The sequence below is a fragment of the Mycetomoellerius zeteki genome, unplaced genomic scaffold (assembly GCF_001594055.1).
Source record: "Mycetomoellerius zeteki isolate Tzet28-1 unplaced genomic scaffold, Tzet1.0 scaffold221, whole genome shotgun sequence".
NCBI lineage: Eukaryota > Metazoa > Arthropoda > Insecta > Hymenoptera > Formicidae > Mycetomoellerius > Mycetomoellerius zeteki.
The window spans coordinates 2,920,550-2,935,735 of NW_017257184.1; the positions used below are offsets into that span (position 1 = coordinate 2,920,550).

General features: G+C 34.9%; 2 protein-coding genes across 6 annotated transcripts; one reads left to right on the top strand and one right to left on the bottom strand.

The window, feature by feature from the left end:
- The first annotated feature begins 842 nt into the window (after positions 1–842).
- Positions 843–8,375, top strand: LOC108722997 (collagen alpha-2(IV) chain). Of its 2 annotated transcripts, none has more exons than XM_018448422.1 (8): positions 843–1,004; positions 2,079–2,125; positions 2,524–3,466; positions 3,666–5,000; positions 5,203–5,271; positions 5,691–6,803; positions 7,987–8,094; positions 8,202–8,375. In XM_018448422.1, exons 1-8 carry the CDS (start codon positions 938–940, stop codon positions 8,237–8,239), a joined length of 3,720 nt encoding a protein of 1,239 aa, XP_018303924.1. In that variant the 5' UTR covers positions 843–937; the 3' UTR covers positions 8,240–8,375. The 2 variants fall into 2 exon arrangements, with proteins under 2 accessions (XP_018303924.1, XP_018303925.1); XM_018448423.1 differs by having other exon boundaries at positions 5,691–6,794.
- Positions 8,376–11,854: 3,479 nt separating this feature from the next.
- Positions 11,855–14,620, bottom strand: LOC108722999 (zinc finger protein OZF). Of its 4 annotated transcripts, none has more exons than XM_018448427.1 (4): positions 14,478–14,553; positions 14,094–14,182; positions 13,884–14,022; positions 11,855–13,578 (listed from the first exon to the last, which is right to left on the bottom strand). In XM_018448427.1, the coding sequence occupies exons 2-4, from the start codon at positions 14,165–14,167 to the stop codon at positions 12,040–12,042; spliced, it is 1,752 nt and encodes a 583-aa protein (XP_018303929.1). In that variant the 5' UTR covers positions 14,168–14,182; positions 14,478–14,553; the 3' UTR covers positions 11,855–12,039. The 4 variants fall into 4 exon arrangements, with proteins under 4 accessions (XP_018303929.1, XP_018303930.1, XP_018303932.1 ...); XM_018448428.1 differs by lacking the exon at positions 14,478–14,553 and adding an exon at positions 14,303–14,320; XM_018448430.1 differs by lacking the exon at positions 14,094–14,182 and adding an exon at positions 14,233–14,239 and having other exon boundaries at positions 11,856–13,578; positions 14,474–14,620.
- Between the last annotated feature and the right edge of the window lie 566 nt (positions 14,621–15,186).

Sequence of the window (15,186 nt, forward strand, 5' to 3'; positions counted from 1 at the left end):
GTCTGAAATATTTTTCGCTATCTTGCTTATCTGACGAGATATTCGCGAGTATTGATTAAAATGGCCTACTCGTATATACTGTATAATATGATACATATTTGAAGAATTAAAAAACATATGTTTATAAAATATATATATATATGAAAATAGATGGCACATAAAAATATAAATAGTATTCTCTATAGGTTTTAGATAGAAATTTATTGATATTTATCAGTTTTTAAAATATCCAATGTAACGTCAACAGCTTTAAATAAATATCTTTGCTCTTAAAAGGAAAAAATAAATTCTATTATTTTATATTATTATATCAACAAGTATATAAGTTAAAGGACTCGGATTCATTTTTTTTTTAACAAAAAATAGTATGTTTGATGAATATGTATATTAAATTAACATTGATATCTTGATAGAAGATACGGTAAGTGAAAAAGACTTTGAGAATTCCTTGTACGAGATTAATATAAAACGTGCACGGATTCGCAGCATTCGCTCATAGCATGCCATACAGGATGCGTAAACGTGACAAGCATTGAAGTCTCTCTCGGGGAAACTCCTAAAGAACGATGACGTACTCCGGCTATAATGGACCATCTCAAACCAGTTCTACCGTTTTACTACATCGTATATACTGTTTCTATTAGTATCTGATCGTTTGTCTGGTAGTAGTAAATAGTAGAAACAATAATTACTCATTGTTCGACAATGTACGAATGTCTCTGGCTGTGCTGCGCTGCTGAGGATGCCACCTTCGCGAATCGCTCGCGGCGGCATTCGGGATCCGCGGCGTCCCTTTCACTGTTGGGGATATCCTCATTATATATATGAGCTTTCGATCAGGATACTCTTGGCAATGGATCGGCACTCGGCGCCGCAGTGTAAACGAAGCAATCGGTAAAGCAACATTCGCGAGCCGGCCTCCGCCGAGATCGCTGAGATGTGGATCCGCAGCTTGCAATGTTCTCTGGCGGTGTTTTTCGCATGCGCGTTTCTCGCCGGCTCAGGTAGCTTCCCATTATAAAATCTATTTTAGTTTTATATAAATATTTGTCGTGCACGCGCCCAATCAGGCGAGTCATATTTTTAAATCGAAGTATGATTGCACGTGCATTTATATGAAAAAATTAATCTTTTAAATACTCACCTATTTATTAAATAAGTTTTTTTTACTGACAATTTTATCTGTCTCTTCTTTTGTTTTGCATTGTGTAAGATAGATACGAATAAAATAAATTTTGAGCAAATATATTATTAATTAATTTGTAAAAAAACAATCACATTATTTTAATAATTGATAATTATTAATATAGTTATAAAAATATATATAATTTATAATAATTAATGAGACTATAATATAATTTATAATCAAAACTGCTTGGGAAAGCATTTTTTATATCTGATTAAATTTTTAATTCATTGTAATCTGTCAAAATTATAATTATAAACTTGTACTGTCTAAATTTCAAGTACACGTGCATGAATAGACAATGAAAGCAATAGCGATACTTTTAGTATGTATATTTATTCCTCCTTTGTGTACAACTCAATGAAATCATCTTTATAAATAATATTGGAGGCCACATCTCCTTGGTGCCATAACGTCATAATTACATATATGGTTGTTGGCCTATTTGCGGAGGAGTACAATTGTTTTCACGTGTATTGTGTAATATTTTCTGTTACGAATTATGGACAAAAATTTACAACCTTCGTCCAGAAAGTTATTGCAGACAAATGAAAAGTATCCAGTCAATTTTGTTTCTGTGAGAATAGAGTCATATATATATATATATATATATGTGTATTCTCTTATTGCGTGCTATATAAATTTCAACATTTTATATCCGAACCTTTATTCATTACAATGATACTCGATTATTCTACGTGAGAATGTTTCGGTGACATTAATAGACATTACTATACGTAGAATGAATATTAAGTGCATGAAGTTTATAACTTGACGATTGTAATTTTCAAAATTTTATATAAATAAAAAAAAGCGAAGAAACAAAAAGGTATACTCACATATATCATAGTTTAAACATTACTAAAAATGACTTATGTATTTATTTTTTTAGATAGTGTATCAACTGGTGCATACGCCGGTGCATACGCTGGAGCCAGTGTATGTAATAAAAATTTTTCTCATAATTTCTCATAATTTTACAGATAGCATGTCATATTTACTCATAAAATGATCGCTTTCTCATAAATACTCATAAATACTCATCAAACGTATATGAGAAAATATGAGAAATTAAATACTTTATATAAGAAAATATGATTTTTTCTCTATATTTTGCCATTATTTGTATGATTTTCTTTTTCTAAATATGTCGTATTTTTTCATATTTTCTTATATAAAGTATTTCATTTCTCATATTTTCTCATATACATGATAACAATTTTTTTTATAATTTTTTTTTTTAAATTTTTTCAAAATTTCTCATAATTTCACATAATTATTTACAAATTGTTCATATAAAAAATTATAAAATATTTTATGAGAAAAATTTTTACCAGGCATCTGCATTAAGCAGCACCAGTGTGCTTGAAGACACAGAAAATATTCCTGGTGCTCACGATAGACATAAGGGAATTCGTAGCTACGACAGCACCGGTTTTCCCCACGACAATAATGCTAACCGTGGTGTAAAATCTTATGGCACGCCTTCCGGACAAGGTGCCAGCTATGATCATGGAATAAAAGGCGGAGGTCACGGCTATAATAAGAACAATGATTGCTCTAAATGCAAATGGGAGAACGATGATTACTGGGAGCGGGATGAGCCGGAAGAGGAGGGAGATGAAAACGATGGGGATGAATGCGATGATGGTCAATACAGACCCCATAAAGTGCATCACCAAGGTCCTGGTACAGGACACAAACCAGGGTCGCATCCACCTGGTGTACATAAGACTGGTCCTACGGGCGTTTACGTTGATGGGGGAGGCGGTAGCCCTGGCGGTCCTTTAGGCGGTAGCCCTGGCGGTTCTTTAGGCGGTAGTCCTGGCGGTCCTTTAGGCGGTATCAACTATCCGAGCACAGGATATTCAAGGCCAATCAGTGATTATGAAAGTACTCCAAAACCTGGATCCAGCTGGAATACTCCATTCGCTGATGCGTCAAAACCCGGATACGATAGCGTAACCGCAGGCGCTTTTGGAACAACACCGAGCCCTTGGCCAGACTGGAACCGAGGGACAACACCTAGTAGTTTTGGCTCTTCGCCAAAACCCGCTTGGGACGGTAGACACGACGGCAGATATCCTTCTTCACAGAGACCTGGTGCACCTGTCCCAAACTTTGACGCAACGACAAAATCCGGACAAGGATGGCCCATCAATCAATTCCCGAGCAGTTCTTCTTCCGCGATACCATATGCAGGAAGTGGCATATCTTCTCCAAGTTACAGAAATCCGCAGGAAAATCAGAATAGGCCTTACGGACAACCTGCAACACAAAGTGCGTGTTTATAATTCAATATTCTTATTGCTCATTAATATTAGTACAAATAATATTGTAATTATTATGCAGTAAGATGAATAAGAAAATGATACAAAATATAATTTATATATTGAACGGATACATTAGAAACGGTGAATATCTGTCAACATGAATTTTTTTAGAATGTTAATATAAAATGCTTCTACTTGTTATACAGGCACATATGCTGGCGCTTATGCTGGAGCAACATCTGGTGTTGGAAGCCCTTATGGAGCAACCTCTAACTTTGGAAGAAAAGATCATCCATTTGATCTCCATAAACCAGCAAATACTCAAGCATCACAAAGGCCATATGATGGGACAGATCGAGCACCTTCTAGCACTGACAGTAATTATGGCCTAGGAGGTTATAACAAACCCAGACCTGGTTCTTATAGTACGCCCACAACTATAATAAATACTATCGGAACTACTAAAGGACCATATGAAGGAATCGATTCACCTAAAACTGTTCCTGGATCCCAAACTGATCCATTTGCTCCTAGAAAATCACCAGGATCACCAAGCGGTGCTTATCATCCGGGTGTCACGAAACCGAGTTATGGAAGTACTACTTCCTGGTTAGGTCAGACTGGAAGTGGAAGTAGCACTTGGCATGGCATAGGAACTACACCTCATGTTGGATTTCCAACGTTAAATACTGAATTTGGAACGACTAAAACTCCGTTTAGTCATGTTAGCACCCCAAGTTCTATATTATCTGCTCCATACGACAGAACAGGACCAAAACAACCTAATTTTAATATTGGAAGTAGTAGCGCAATTGCAAGTGCTGGTGCAAGTGCGTTTGGAACGTCTCCTGGTATATACAGCACTCCCAGCATAACTACGACTACCTCATTATATGGTACAACACCGGCGTACAGAGGAAGTTCAAGTTATACTCCCGGGGTTAAAGGTTCTATCGGAAGTACTAAACCTGCTTATGGACTTGTTCCTCATGGTACATATCCTAATATTGAAAGTGGTACCTGGCCTGGAGGACAGCCCAGTAGTGGCACTAGACCTTGGTCTAGTGGAAAACCTGGAGATGGAAGTGGAATTACGCCTGGTAGATATTCTCCAGGTATTTTGCCTGCTAAGCAACCTCAAGGAAGTGGAACATGGCCTTCCAGACAACCAGCAAGTGGAAGTGGAGCTTGGCCTAGCAAGCAACCTGGAGATGGAAGTGGGGCATGGCCAGGCCAGGTACAATCTGGATCTGGAAGTGAACCTGGATGCGGGCCAGGTGGAAATTGTGGAGGTGCCACTGATTTGCAAGGAGGTAGTAATTGTGGAGGATGTTGTGGGAATTATAATTGCAATAGCGGTTGTAGTGGAAGAGATAATGTACCAGCACAGGGATTGTGTGGAGGAGTAATAGGTCCTAGTGGTGTTAATAAAACATATTATCCCGCTGGAATTGGCGATGGAAATGTTCCAAATATTGGAGCAGCATATTCACCTCAAAATACCGGAACTGGTATTAGGCCAGTTTATCCTGGAACGCAAGGTAAGAAAAATAAGAGAAAAATAATATTTATAAATTGATTAAATATTTAACTGTTTAGATAGCTAACGTTATTTTACGCATTATATAAATGACTAAATATTTTAATATTTATCCTTTAAGCAATACGTAAAATAATACAAGAAATACTAGCTGTTTGATAGTTGTAAATATGATTAAAGCTAAATTTTAATTTTTATTAAAGGTGCAAGTACAACACCGGAAAATCCTGTGTCATGGAATTCAGCAAATCCATTCTTATATGGAACTAGAAGTATGTGCATTAATATTTGAAAATTTTAATTAAATCTTTATCATTTTTATAAATTATATTTTTTTCACTTTTATGGTGAAAACAATAGTATGTATTATATAAAACAATAATAGTTCATAACTAAAAAAAATATAAGAAAATCTTTCGTAACAATAATTTATGTTTAGGAGCAATTCATCATATAAAATAATATATACATATAGAGTTCATCATATGTAAATTATATGAAATATGATATACATATATACATATTTATTATATGAAATATATATTATATGATTAAATTTTCTAAAATATTACGATATTAATGTCTCAAATTTCAATAGTATAATAAATTAAATTTTTAATTTATAAAAATATATATTAATAGTGTCAAGAAATACATATAAACGTTAGTTGTATCTTAATCCACTGTTTAGGCAGTACTCCAAGCAGTATTTCAGATCCTTGGATTGCAAATGCAAATAATAAACCAATTGGTCCAGGAAATCCTTTTCTCGATTCAAGTTGGAATCGTCCTAAGCCTGAATATAGCAACTCATATAATGATAGAAATGTGATTCCTCATGAAGAAACAAAGCCTGTTGGTCAAAAAAATCTTTTCCTGAATAATGACAATAGAAGAGGAGATAACAGTGCTAATCCTAACGAAGGTGTAATTCCGCTTGAAGAAAAGATACCAAAAGGAAATAATCCTTTCCTTACACCTTTGATAGGTGGAAGTGGCGGTTCAGGTGGTCCGTCATACGGTAAATATCCAGATAGATCAGGAACACCAGGAAGTTTCCCTGGTTCAGGAACACCAGGAAATTATCCTGGATCGGGAACACCAGGAAATTATCCTGGATCGGGAACACCAGGAAATTATCCTGGCTCAGGAACACAAGGAAATTATCCTGGTTCAGGGACACCAGGAAATTATCCTGGATCGGGAACACCAGGAAATTATCCTAGCTCAGGAACACAAGGAAATTATCCTGGTTCAGGGACACCAGGAAATTATCCTGGATCGGGAACACCAGGAAATTATCCTGGCTCAGGGACACCAGGAAATTATCCTGGATCAGGAGTATCAGGAAGTTTCCCTAGCTCGGGAACACCAGAAAATTATCCTGGATCGGGAACACCAGAAAATTATCCCGGATCAAGAACACCAGGAAATTATCCTGGATCGGGAACACCAGGAAGTTATCCTGGATCAGGAAGTAATCCTCAAGGTCCTAATCCAGTACAATGTAAGCTGGGTTTGTTTGGTTGTGGGACACCCGGTAGTGGAAGCTACGCAGGTGGCAAACACCCAGGAGGAGCATTTGGCGGAAATGTTGGAACTGGTACTGGAAATCCAGGAGGCATTGGCAATGTTCCTGGTGGGAATTCTGGAATTGGGGGATTCACTGTCGGCGCAGATCATCCAGGAGGGAATAATTTAGCGGCATCCGTTAGCGGTGCTCAAGCGAGAGCTTACGCTGGATCTTTCAGTTCTGCTCAAGCTTCCAGCTCCAGTTTTGCCGACTCTTTTCCCGGCGCACCAGGTTTGTTACTTGCAAAAATGATTTAACGGTGGACATTTCGCAAAATACAATTCTGTAAAAAAAATTTGAAAGTGCGATTTACTTTCAATAGCTAGAAAACGTCACGTTTTAAAAATAGAAAATATATAATCAATACTATCCATAAAATCATGAAAATTATAAATTAGAGTATAATATTTTGCAATTATTTTTAAATTAAAAAAATCTTTTCGTTTATAAGATATATTATTGCAAACATTGGATCTCAAAATATGATAACTATACACTATGGACACGAACAGTAATAAAACTTATTGAAAACGATAAAATGATATTGATTAAATGTACTTAACAGAAATTTCGCTTTTTTATTTATATTCAAATTAAGACTGTGATCCGAAAATGAACAGGCAAACGAACGACTGTTTAAAATTGGATAACCAGCGTTGCGTTAACAAGCCACACGATCATTAAGATTAGAACGAGGGAGTGTGTGCCGATCATAAATCAAGTCAACGATGCGTTCATAATTCCACAGCATTTATATCCCCGCGATGTCAAGTAGATCATACCAATGCAAGTTTTTTCTCACGGCTAATATCACGCTTTAGCGAGACATTGTAGCGGTATTTTTTGAAACGAAACGAATATATGCGAGATAAGAACGTAATCTCTCTTTTACAATGGGAAAAATGGCCTCAAGGTCAACCACGTTTGCATTACGAAGGATTGGAAATACGCGTGTGATTGATGCGTTTCTTCGTACAATGATGCATAAATCAAAGATAGCAGCGTCTTAATTAATAGTAAGCGCCGGTTCCAGGTATCCGTTTCCGTTCTTTGACTACGAAAGCTGTTATACACATATACACACAATTCGCATTGACCATAATTAATTTACCATATCAATAATATCTAGCAATGTTTCTTAATGCATTTCTGTCTATTATAAGATAATAGCAAATGTCAGCAGTTTGTAACAATTCAGCTATTTAACAAGATTTGTATATTTTATAATATTTGAAATATTTATAAACAAAAGTTAAATTTAAATAATATTATGCCGAACAAATTTTGTCAAAGATAAAATGTTGTTGAGTTTATCAATTACTTTTAAACAAGTTCTTACTTATTTTATTTGAGGATATGTGGCTTAAAAGCTCTTAGCAGTGTGGAAATCTATTAAATAATTTTGTATTCGTAGGATCCGCCAATAATTTTGGTGGAAATTTGTCTCCTGGAGCGCAAAATCAAGGACTTAATTCCTGGGCTTCCAGTGGTGCCTCTGCTTTTGCCAGTAGTAATGCCGGAAGTAAGTTTCCAATAGGATTATTTTTTTAAACGTGTATTCAGAGAGAGATGTAATTATTTAATCTAAATTGTAGGAAAGAATATTAAAATATTAAAATATTATTGCAGGCTGGTCAGGAAATCATCCTATCGACGTGAAGGGTTAACCAGTTTAATCGAAAGATGAATATTAAAGTATAATAAATACAGACGACATAATTTTGAAATATATTATAATATATTTTGATGTCTCGACACTTAATCATAAAATGCTTAATGTCTGTCATGTAAAGCTTGATGTATAAAGAGATTTTATATTTATTTGACGTATCGCTTATTTATTGTAATTGATACGAGTAGATAAAATTTTCCCTTTGTACATATCTTATTGTTAGTTAACTGATGAAAAAATAAATAGATTTCTCAGAATAACGTGTATAATAACGACTTACGTCACGAGTCCTTATTATCAGTTATTTCAATAATTGGCAATGTAATATTCCATTCCATAGAGTTACGACTCTATAGTCCGTTAAAAAACGTTAATTTTCAATATTTTTGCTTTATCGTTTATCTTTGCCATATTGTTATTCTAAGCAAGATAGATTCCATAATTAAGTCCTTAAATCAATACAAATAGGGGCTCTTAATTTTCCATGACATAGACAGTAATACTTGATCTTATTATCTGAGGGAATGGATGATCAACGAATTAAACACCCAGTATATGTTAATGAGCGAGCTATTATCCTTAATATTCTTACGACGTAGAAGTAATTACAACTCGCGCTGAGAAATGTATAAAAGGACGTTTTTAGTTTCATAGATTCAGTCTTTCTTCCGGGCTCCACTGTGTGTTTCTTGAGGAACCTTCTCCAGTTTACAAGCATCATGAAGATCATCATATTAATTTCTACTCTATTAATATTATTAATTCAACTATCTAACGCACAGATGCGTAAGTCTTATTATTATTTATATAATGAGAATACTCATTAAAGAGTATATGATCAATGGAAATAATAGCGACACCATGGTGTAATTCTATTATTAGTTATATATATATAAAACTATATATTTATATAGATATATACTATATATATATAACTAATTATATATATATAGAGAGAGAGGAAGGACACTGATACTGACATAGGTCTCCTAAAGCGACATCCCCTTATTTCTTAGAAATTAACTAGCATCTTATTAATACTAATAAAAACTGTTTAGCTAATTAAAGAAGTACAAACTCATAACTCATATATTTGTGGCTTATTTCTATCAGCTAAAAACAAATTCTATGAATCCGAGAAGAAAATTCTTACGATGTTTTTTTGCAAATTGCGTAATATAATTAAAATAAAAGTGACTGTATTATTGATAATATTATGTTATTTTAAATGTTTACAGTTTCATAAATTAGTTTCTTTTACAGACTAGGATATATCTTTATTTATAGAATAGGAATGTTGGCATTATTGCATACTATGTCAGTTTTGGAGCCCATTTTGTCAGAGCTCATTTTTGCATAACTTACAAAAAACTTAATTGTTGCAAAATTGCAAACAGTATTATAAAAATCGCTTATACCATCTCTGATAGAAGATTTTTTAGTTTGTATTTATATTTTTGAAGTTGTATTTTTATCTTTTGTTTAAGAAATATTGTCTAAAAACAAAGTGGTATATCGGTTATCGGTGACTTTCCTCTATATATAATATTTAATATACAGAATAATTTCAATAATAAAATTTATATCCTGGAAGCCAATTTTTTTATTTTTATGCTATTTTATAGAAGCAGTTTCAATTAATAAAATTTATATTTTGATGTCTTTGATTTTTATTGCTATTTTATAGAAATAAAGTTTTGATTAATAAAATATCATTTATATAGATGTAAGTTATATCGTGTGAAATTTTATTTTTCTCACATTTTCTTTGACATCAATTAAAGATGTCTAATACAGAATTTTCTTAGACGAAGTTAATAATGACAGGATTGCTTCCAATTTAAATGTTATGTTATTTATATATTGTTCGAGAACTAACGATCAGTAACTAATGATAGAAAACCATCCATATAATTTATGTAATAATTAAACCTTGTGGAAATTTTTTACAAATTTTGAATTTTATATATAATTTAGAAGGCATGTATGGTATGGAGATCCCAGGGAGCCGCCTAAACCGCGGCAGAGGAAACAATAGAGGTTACAATATGAGACAAGGAGAATACAATATGAGGGGAAGATACGATATGGGACCAGGTTATGGATCAGGTATATATTGAAATCCAAAAAAGATGAATCGGTGATCTGGGTCTACCACAAGACTTCTATGCGTTTCCACAATAATTCGTATTAAATTGTATTATATCATATTAAATAATATTTATATGTATAAAGAAAACAGAGATCATATGAAAACTTTTTCCTTGCACTACATTATTGTTACATTATACTATAGTTACACTATATTCGTATAGTACTTTATCCTAAGGAGTAAAAATATATTAAAGAAAGATACTATATGTATAAAGTTTCTCATATATATAATATTCATGTGTAATGGATTGATATAGATGGACACTTTGATATTGTTAATATATACTGAAGAGATTCTATTTTGGTTTGTGAATTAATAAACAGCTATAAATTCTCTGATTATGAAGTTTATTTTATGTGCATATATTATTATGATTACATGCAAAAAAATTAAATTTACTAATATATAAATGTAGATCATGAAATTTTTGGGATATTTTACAACCTATACTATTAAACGCTTCTAAAAAATTGTTTATTTCGCATAGTGCAAGCAAAAAATCGCAAAAAATCTCTCACTTTTAATATCATAATTTATATGGCTGCAATGAAAAAACAATTTTAATTAACAGGAACAAAAATAGCTTAATATGTCATATTTCGCTCATAATTTTCATTTCAATGGTAAATAGTAGGTATACTTTTTATAGAAAATAATATATTTTTTTAAATCAATTTTTGTGTCAAATTCTTTGCCAATGTTTGTGCAGAAACTTGGTTATTTATATAATGCGGTATATTTGCAAATATCGTTCGTTTATAAATTGTATTATTAAAGGTAATGAAAATGTAACACGCGGAATGCAGTTTATAAAGCAATAAATTTTCGAAAATATATTGAATGTTTCAAATTTAATTAAATAGCTACATAAGTACGTGACAATTTCAATGTAACTAAAAAATTTCAATTAATTTCATGATATTGTTTCAGGTACGTTCTTCTAATTCTCAACTACCTGGAAACCCGAAATTTATTTAATATAATATGATTCTTCTTGTGAGTTAAATAAATATCTATGTGAGATATTTTTTGTGTTCTCATTTTTACCAATCTAACAATATATGATTGTTTTTTTATTATAATACATATATATATATTTGTTAAAATAATTATCCTACAATTTAATTCAATTATGAGTTTTCAACCAATAATATTTAATTTTTTATTATTATTATATTGTCTTTTTCAAATTAAAAAGGCTTCAGAAACAGTCATTTCAATATCTTTGTAGCATTTATGTGAACATCTGTTTTGAGTTTTCAGTTTCCATTTGCCTATCTTATTTATCTTTTTGTTATTCTTTTTCTTTTAAAGTTTCTTGAATGTCCAATTCAAGTTTGTAGATATAACGCTTTCACAATGTATTGATTCTCAGATAGCATATATTAAATACGATGGGTTTTAAACATTTTAGCGATTTTACTCGTCTTTCAGGTAGGAATATTAAGTGACTTATTGTTAGCAATTTACTTAGAAATTAATTTATTATTTGTCCATACACAGGAAAAAATACGACTTTATCAGACCTATTGGCATATAAAACAGATACAGGTGTAATCATGGAAATATGCTATACAACTACAAACATACGGTGCTCAATGTAAAGAAACAGAAAGCCGTAATAGACTAGATCCGTGTAGTTAGGATATGTGATTTGAGGACAGGTGACTATTTAATGCTGTTTTATGGGCGAATTTTTTCATACAAATAAGACATTCGTGAGTTTTTTCGTTAACGTGCACCAATAAGTGCTTTTTCAACGCTGCTTTATCTTTGCATATTTTTTGACAAGTACTACATTCAAATGGTCTCTCACCAGCGTGAATCAGGATGTGGCTATTTAACGTGGTCTTCTGCGTGAAAGCTTTGTGACACACATAACATTCGTACGGTCTGTCACCGGTGTGACTTAACATATGTTTTTTCAACGATGACTTTTCCTTGAATGTCTTCTGACAGATGTGACACGCGTGTCGCTTATCTCCTGTATGTATGATCATGTGCGAGTTTAATCGCGTCTTCTCCCTGAACGCCATGTCGCACATATTGCACGCAAACGGTTTCTCACCGGTGTGTATTAGAGTATGCCGATTCAGATCCGATTTCCTGGTGAAGATTTTGTCGCAAACCTTGCAATCGTATTGACCGCCAGTGTGTAATAACATGTGACTGTTCAAATCCGACTTTCTTGCACATGCCTTGTGACAGACGTGACACTCATGTGGTTTCTCACCCGTGTGGACCAACATATGGGAATTCAATTTGGCTTTTTCTCGAAAAGTCATTAAGCATTCTTTACACTCGTATGGTCTCTCACCAGTATGAACCATAGTATGCCTAATTAATTCTGATTTTCTCTTGTACGTTTTTTCACAAATGTTACACGCGTGTGGTTTCTCACCGCTATGTGCTAGCATATGATTGTTGAGCGCGGTTTTTTGGGCGAACGATCTATGACACAATGTACACTTGAAATGTTTGTTTCCCGTATGGAGTGGCAAATGCATGTTCAATTTCGCCTTCTCCTTGAACGCTTCGAAACAAATCGTGCATTTATAGGGTTTGTCCGTATTCGCGTGAATGGTCATGTGTCGATTCAAATTAATTTTCTCCTTAAACGTCATGTGACACACATCACATTCAAAGGGCCTGTCTTCCATTGGCATTATCTGTTCGTTCATACCAGCTCGCTTCATAAAAGCCTGCTGCAACGCATCACAATCGTAAGGTTTATCTAATACATGTAATTGCATGTGGCTCCTTAAGCTCCATTTATAAGCGAATCTTTTTTGACAGATGTTGCACTCTAATGGACTCATTCCAACGTGAGTTAACATGTGGGCATGCAGGCTAGAGTTATCAGTAAAATTTTGTTGACAGACCTCACATTGATTTCCACTACAGTGCGTTTTTAGATGCGTTACCATGGAATCATTATTCAGAAACCATTTCTTGCACATTGAGCATTGGATCTTGTAGAATTTCGGTTGTTGCCCATTTTGACAGAATCCATGATGCTTGTCAGAGTCTTGCGTTTGTATAAAATTTGTATTAGTCAAGCATCGTTGCATCACATCCTCCTTGTCACATAAATTAGTATTTGCTATTTGCGACCAGTTCTGATGACTGGTCGATTCTCCTTCTAACTCTAACTTCACCTGTAAAAATTCACAAAGCTCCTAAAAAAAGATATTGTAACATGACATATGGCTGCTTTCAGCAGAAAAAGCAGCTTTGCAACTGTTGTAAAACTCTTTAATATGATTGGTTTATACATTTAGATCTAGTAGGAATTAAGGGCAAGGCCAATTACGTTAAAGAATTTTATAACAATTGCAAAGCTGCTTTTTCTATTGAGCACAACCAATATCATAAAAACAAGTCATATTTTTATTAAACAGTTGACGTTACTCAAAATTTAGAATCTATAGCAGATACAAAATTACATAAAAAGATTATGCAGTTATAATTGTTATGTACTTACCATTTCGTTGGAGAAATCCACCTCATTGTTTTCGATAGGCAAAAACAGGGTGCCCTTCTCGAAAGTGCCTGAGCAAATATCCTCCATGTAGTCTGGATCAAATGTTCTGTCGCCTGGTTCCTCCTTAAGCACGACAATCCTTAAAGTAATCGTTATGTTAGATTCTGGACAGCGCCAGCAGTATGCCATATACCTGCTGCTGTTTCATACAAAAAGTTTACCATAACCTGACTGTCTATGGCTAATGCATCCATCGGTTCATCTTTCACCTTAAAACCTTCCATTTGCTACACTTCACTCTGAAAGTGAAATCAATTTATTTGCTTACATTTTACAATGCGATCAACACACAGTGTCTAAAGAAAGCAAGAAAAAAAAAACAAATCCAGATAAAGAGAGACAAGGAAAAAGCTTTGTACACGATGGGTGCAGCCAGAAATTACATGAGAGAACGTCTTCCCATAACCTCCCGGAACGCGGCTTCCGCGAGGTCTGTCCCGAGGCCTCGCCTGTCGCGTCGGTCGCGAACCTGTTGCCGCGTTCCGGGAGGGCCAGTCGGAGGCGCGAATCGTAATTGCCTAAGTCGATACTCACAGCATAGGTTACATGGCCCTTCCATGGAGTACAAAAATACAGGTTCAGCACAGGGTCGGACGAAATCAACCTGTTCACGGCGCCGCTGAGATAATTGCACCGCGGCTCGAAGCAGCCGATTCGCCACACAGGCACAGATCGTTCTCACCCTGGATTCTATTGGATTCTACTCGATACCGATCATGAGCAGGTCGTGAGTCGTGAGATGTAGGTGACGCGTGAACGCGATGACGAACTTTCTCTCTCTTTCTCTCTCTCTCTCTCTCTCCTCCGACGAATGGAATCGACGAAGCAGGCGATGCGCTATGCGTTGGCTGGAGTAGATAACGTAACGTTCTAACGTTGCACAAAACGCACGCGCGCTCGCGCGCATCACATACACACGCACGTGTGTGACGTGTGCGCGTGCGTACGCGACTCATACAAACACGTACAGAACGGATGGGACTCGATCGCTTGACGTCGCGGGCGTCGCGAGTGCACGAATATATGATATGCACATATACGATACGTACTGCGTGCTACGTCACGCAGCGACGGACCGACGACGGTTACGTAGGACGCTCACGCGTGTGCGCGCGCACGCACGTCACACGCATCGCGCAGCGCTGCGCACGTTGCTGTTTATGCGCGCGCTTGACAATTGATGTGCGCAAGTTGGACCAAGTTGAACAAACGTGCTCGTGTGAAGAAAGTATATTCTTTCGAT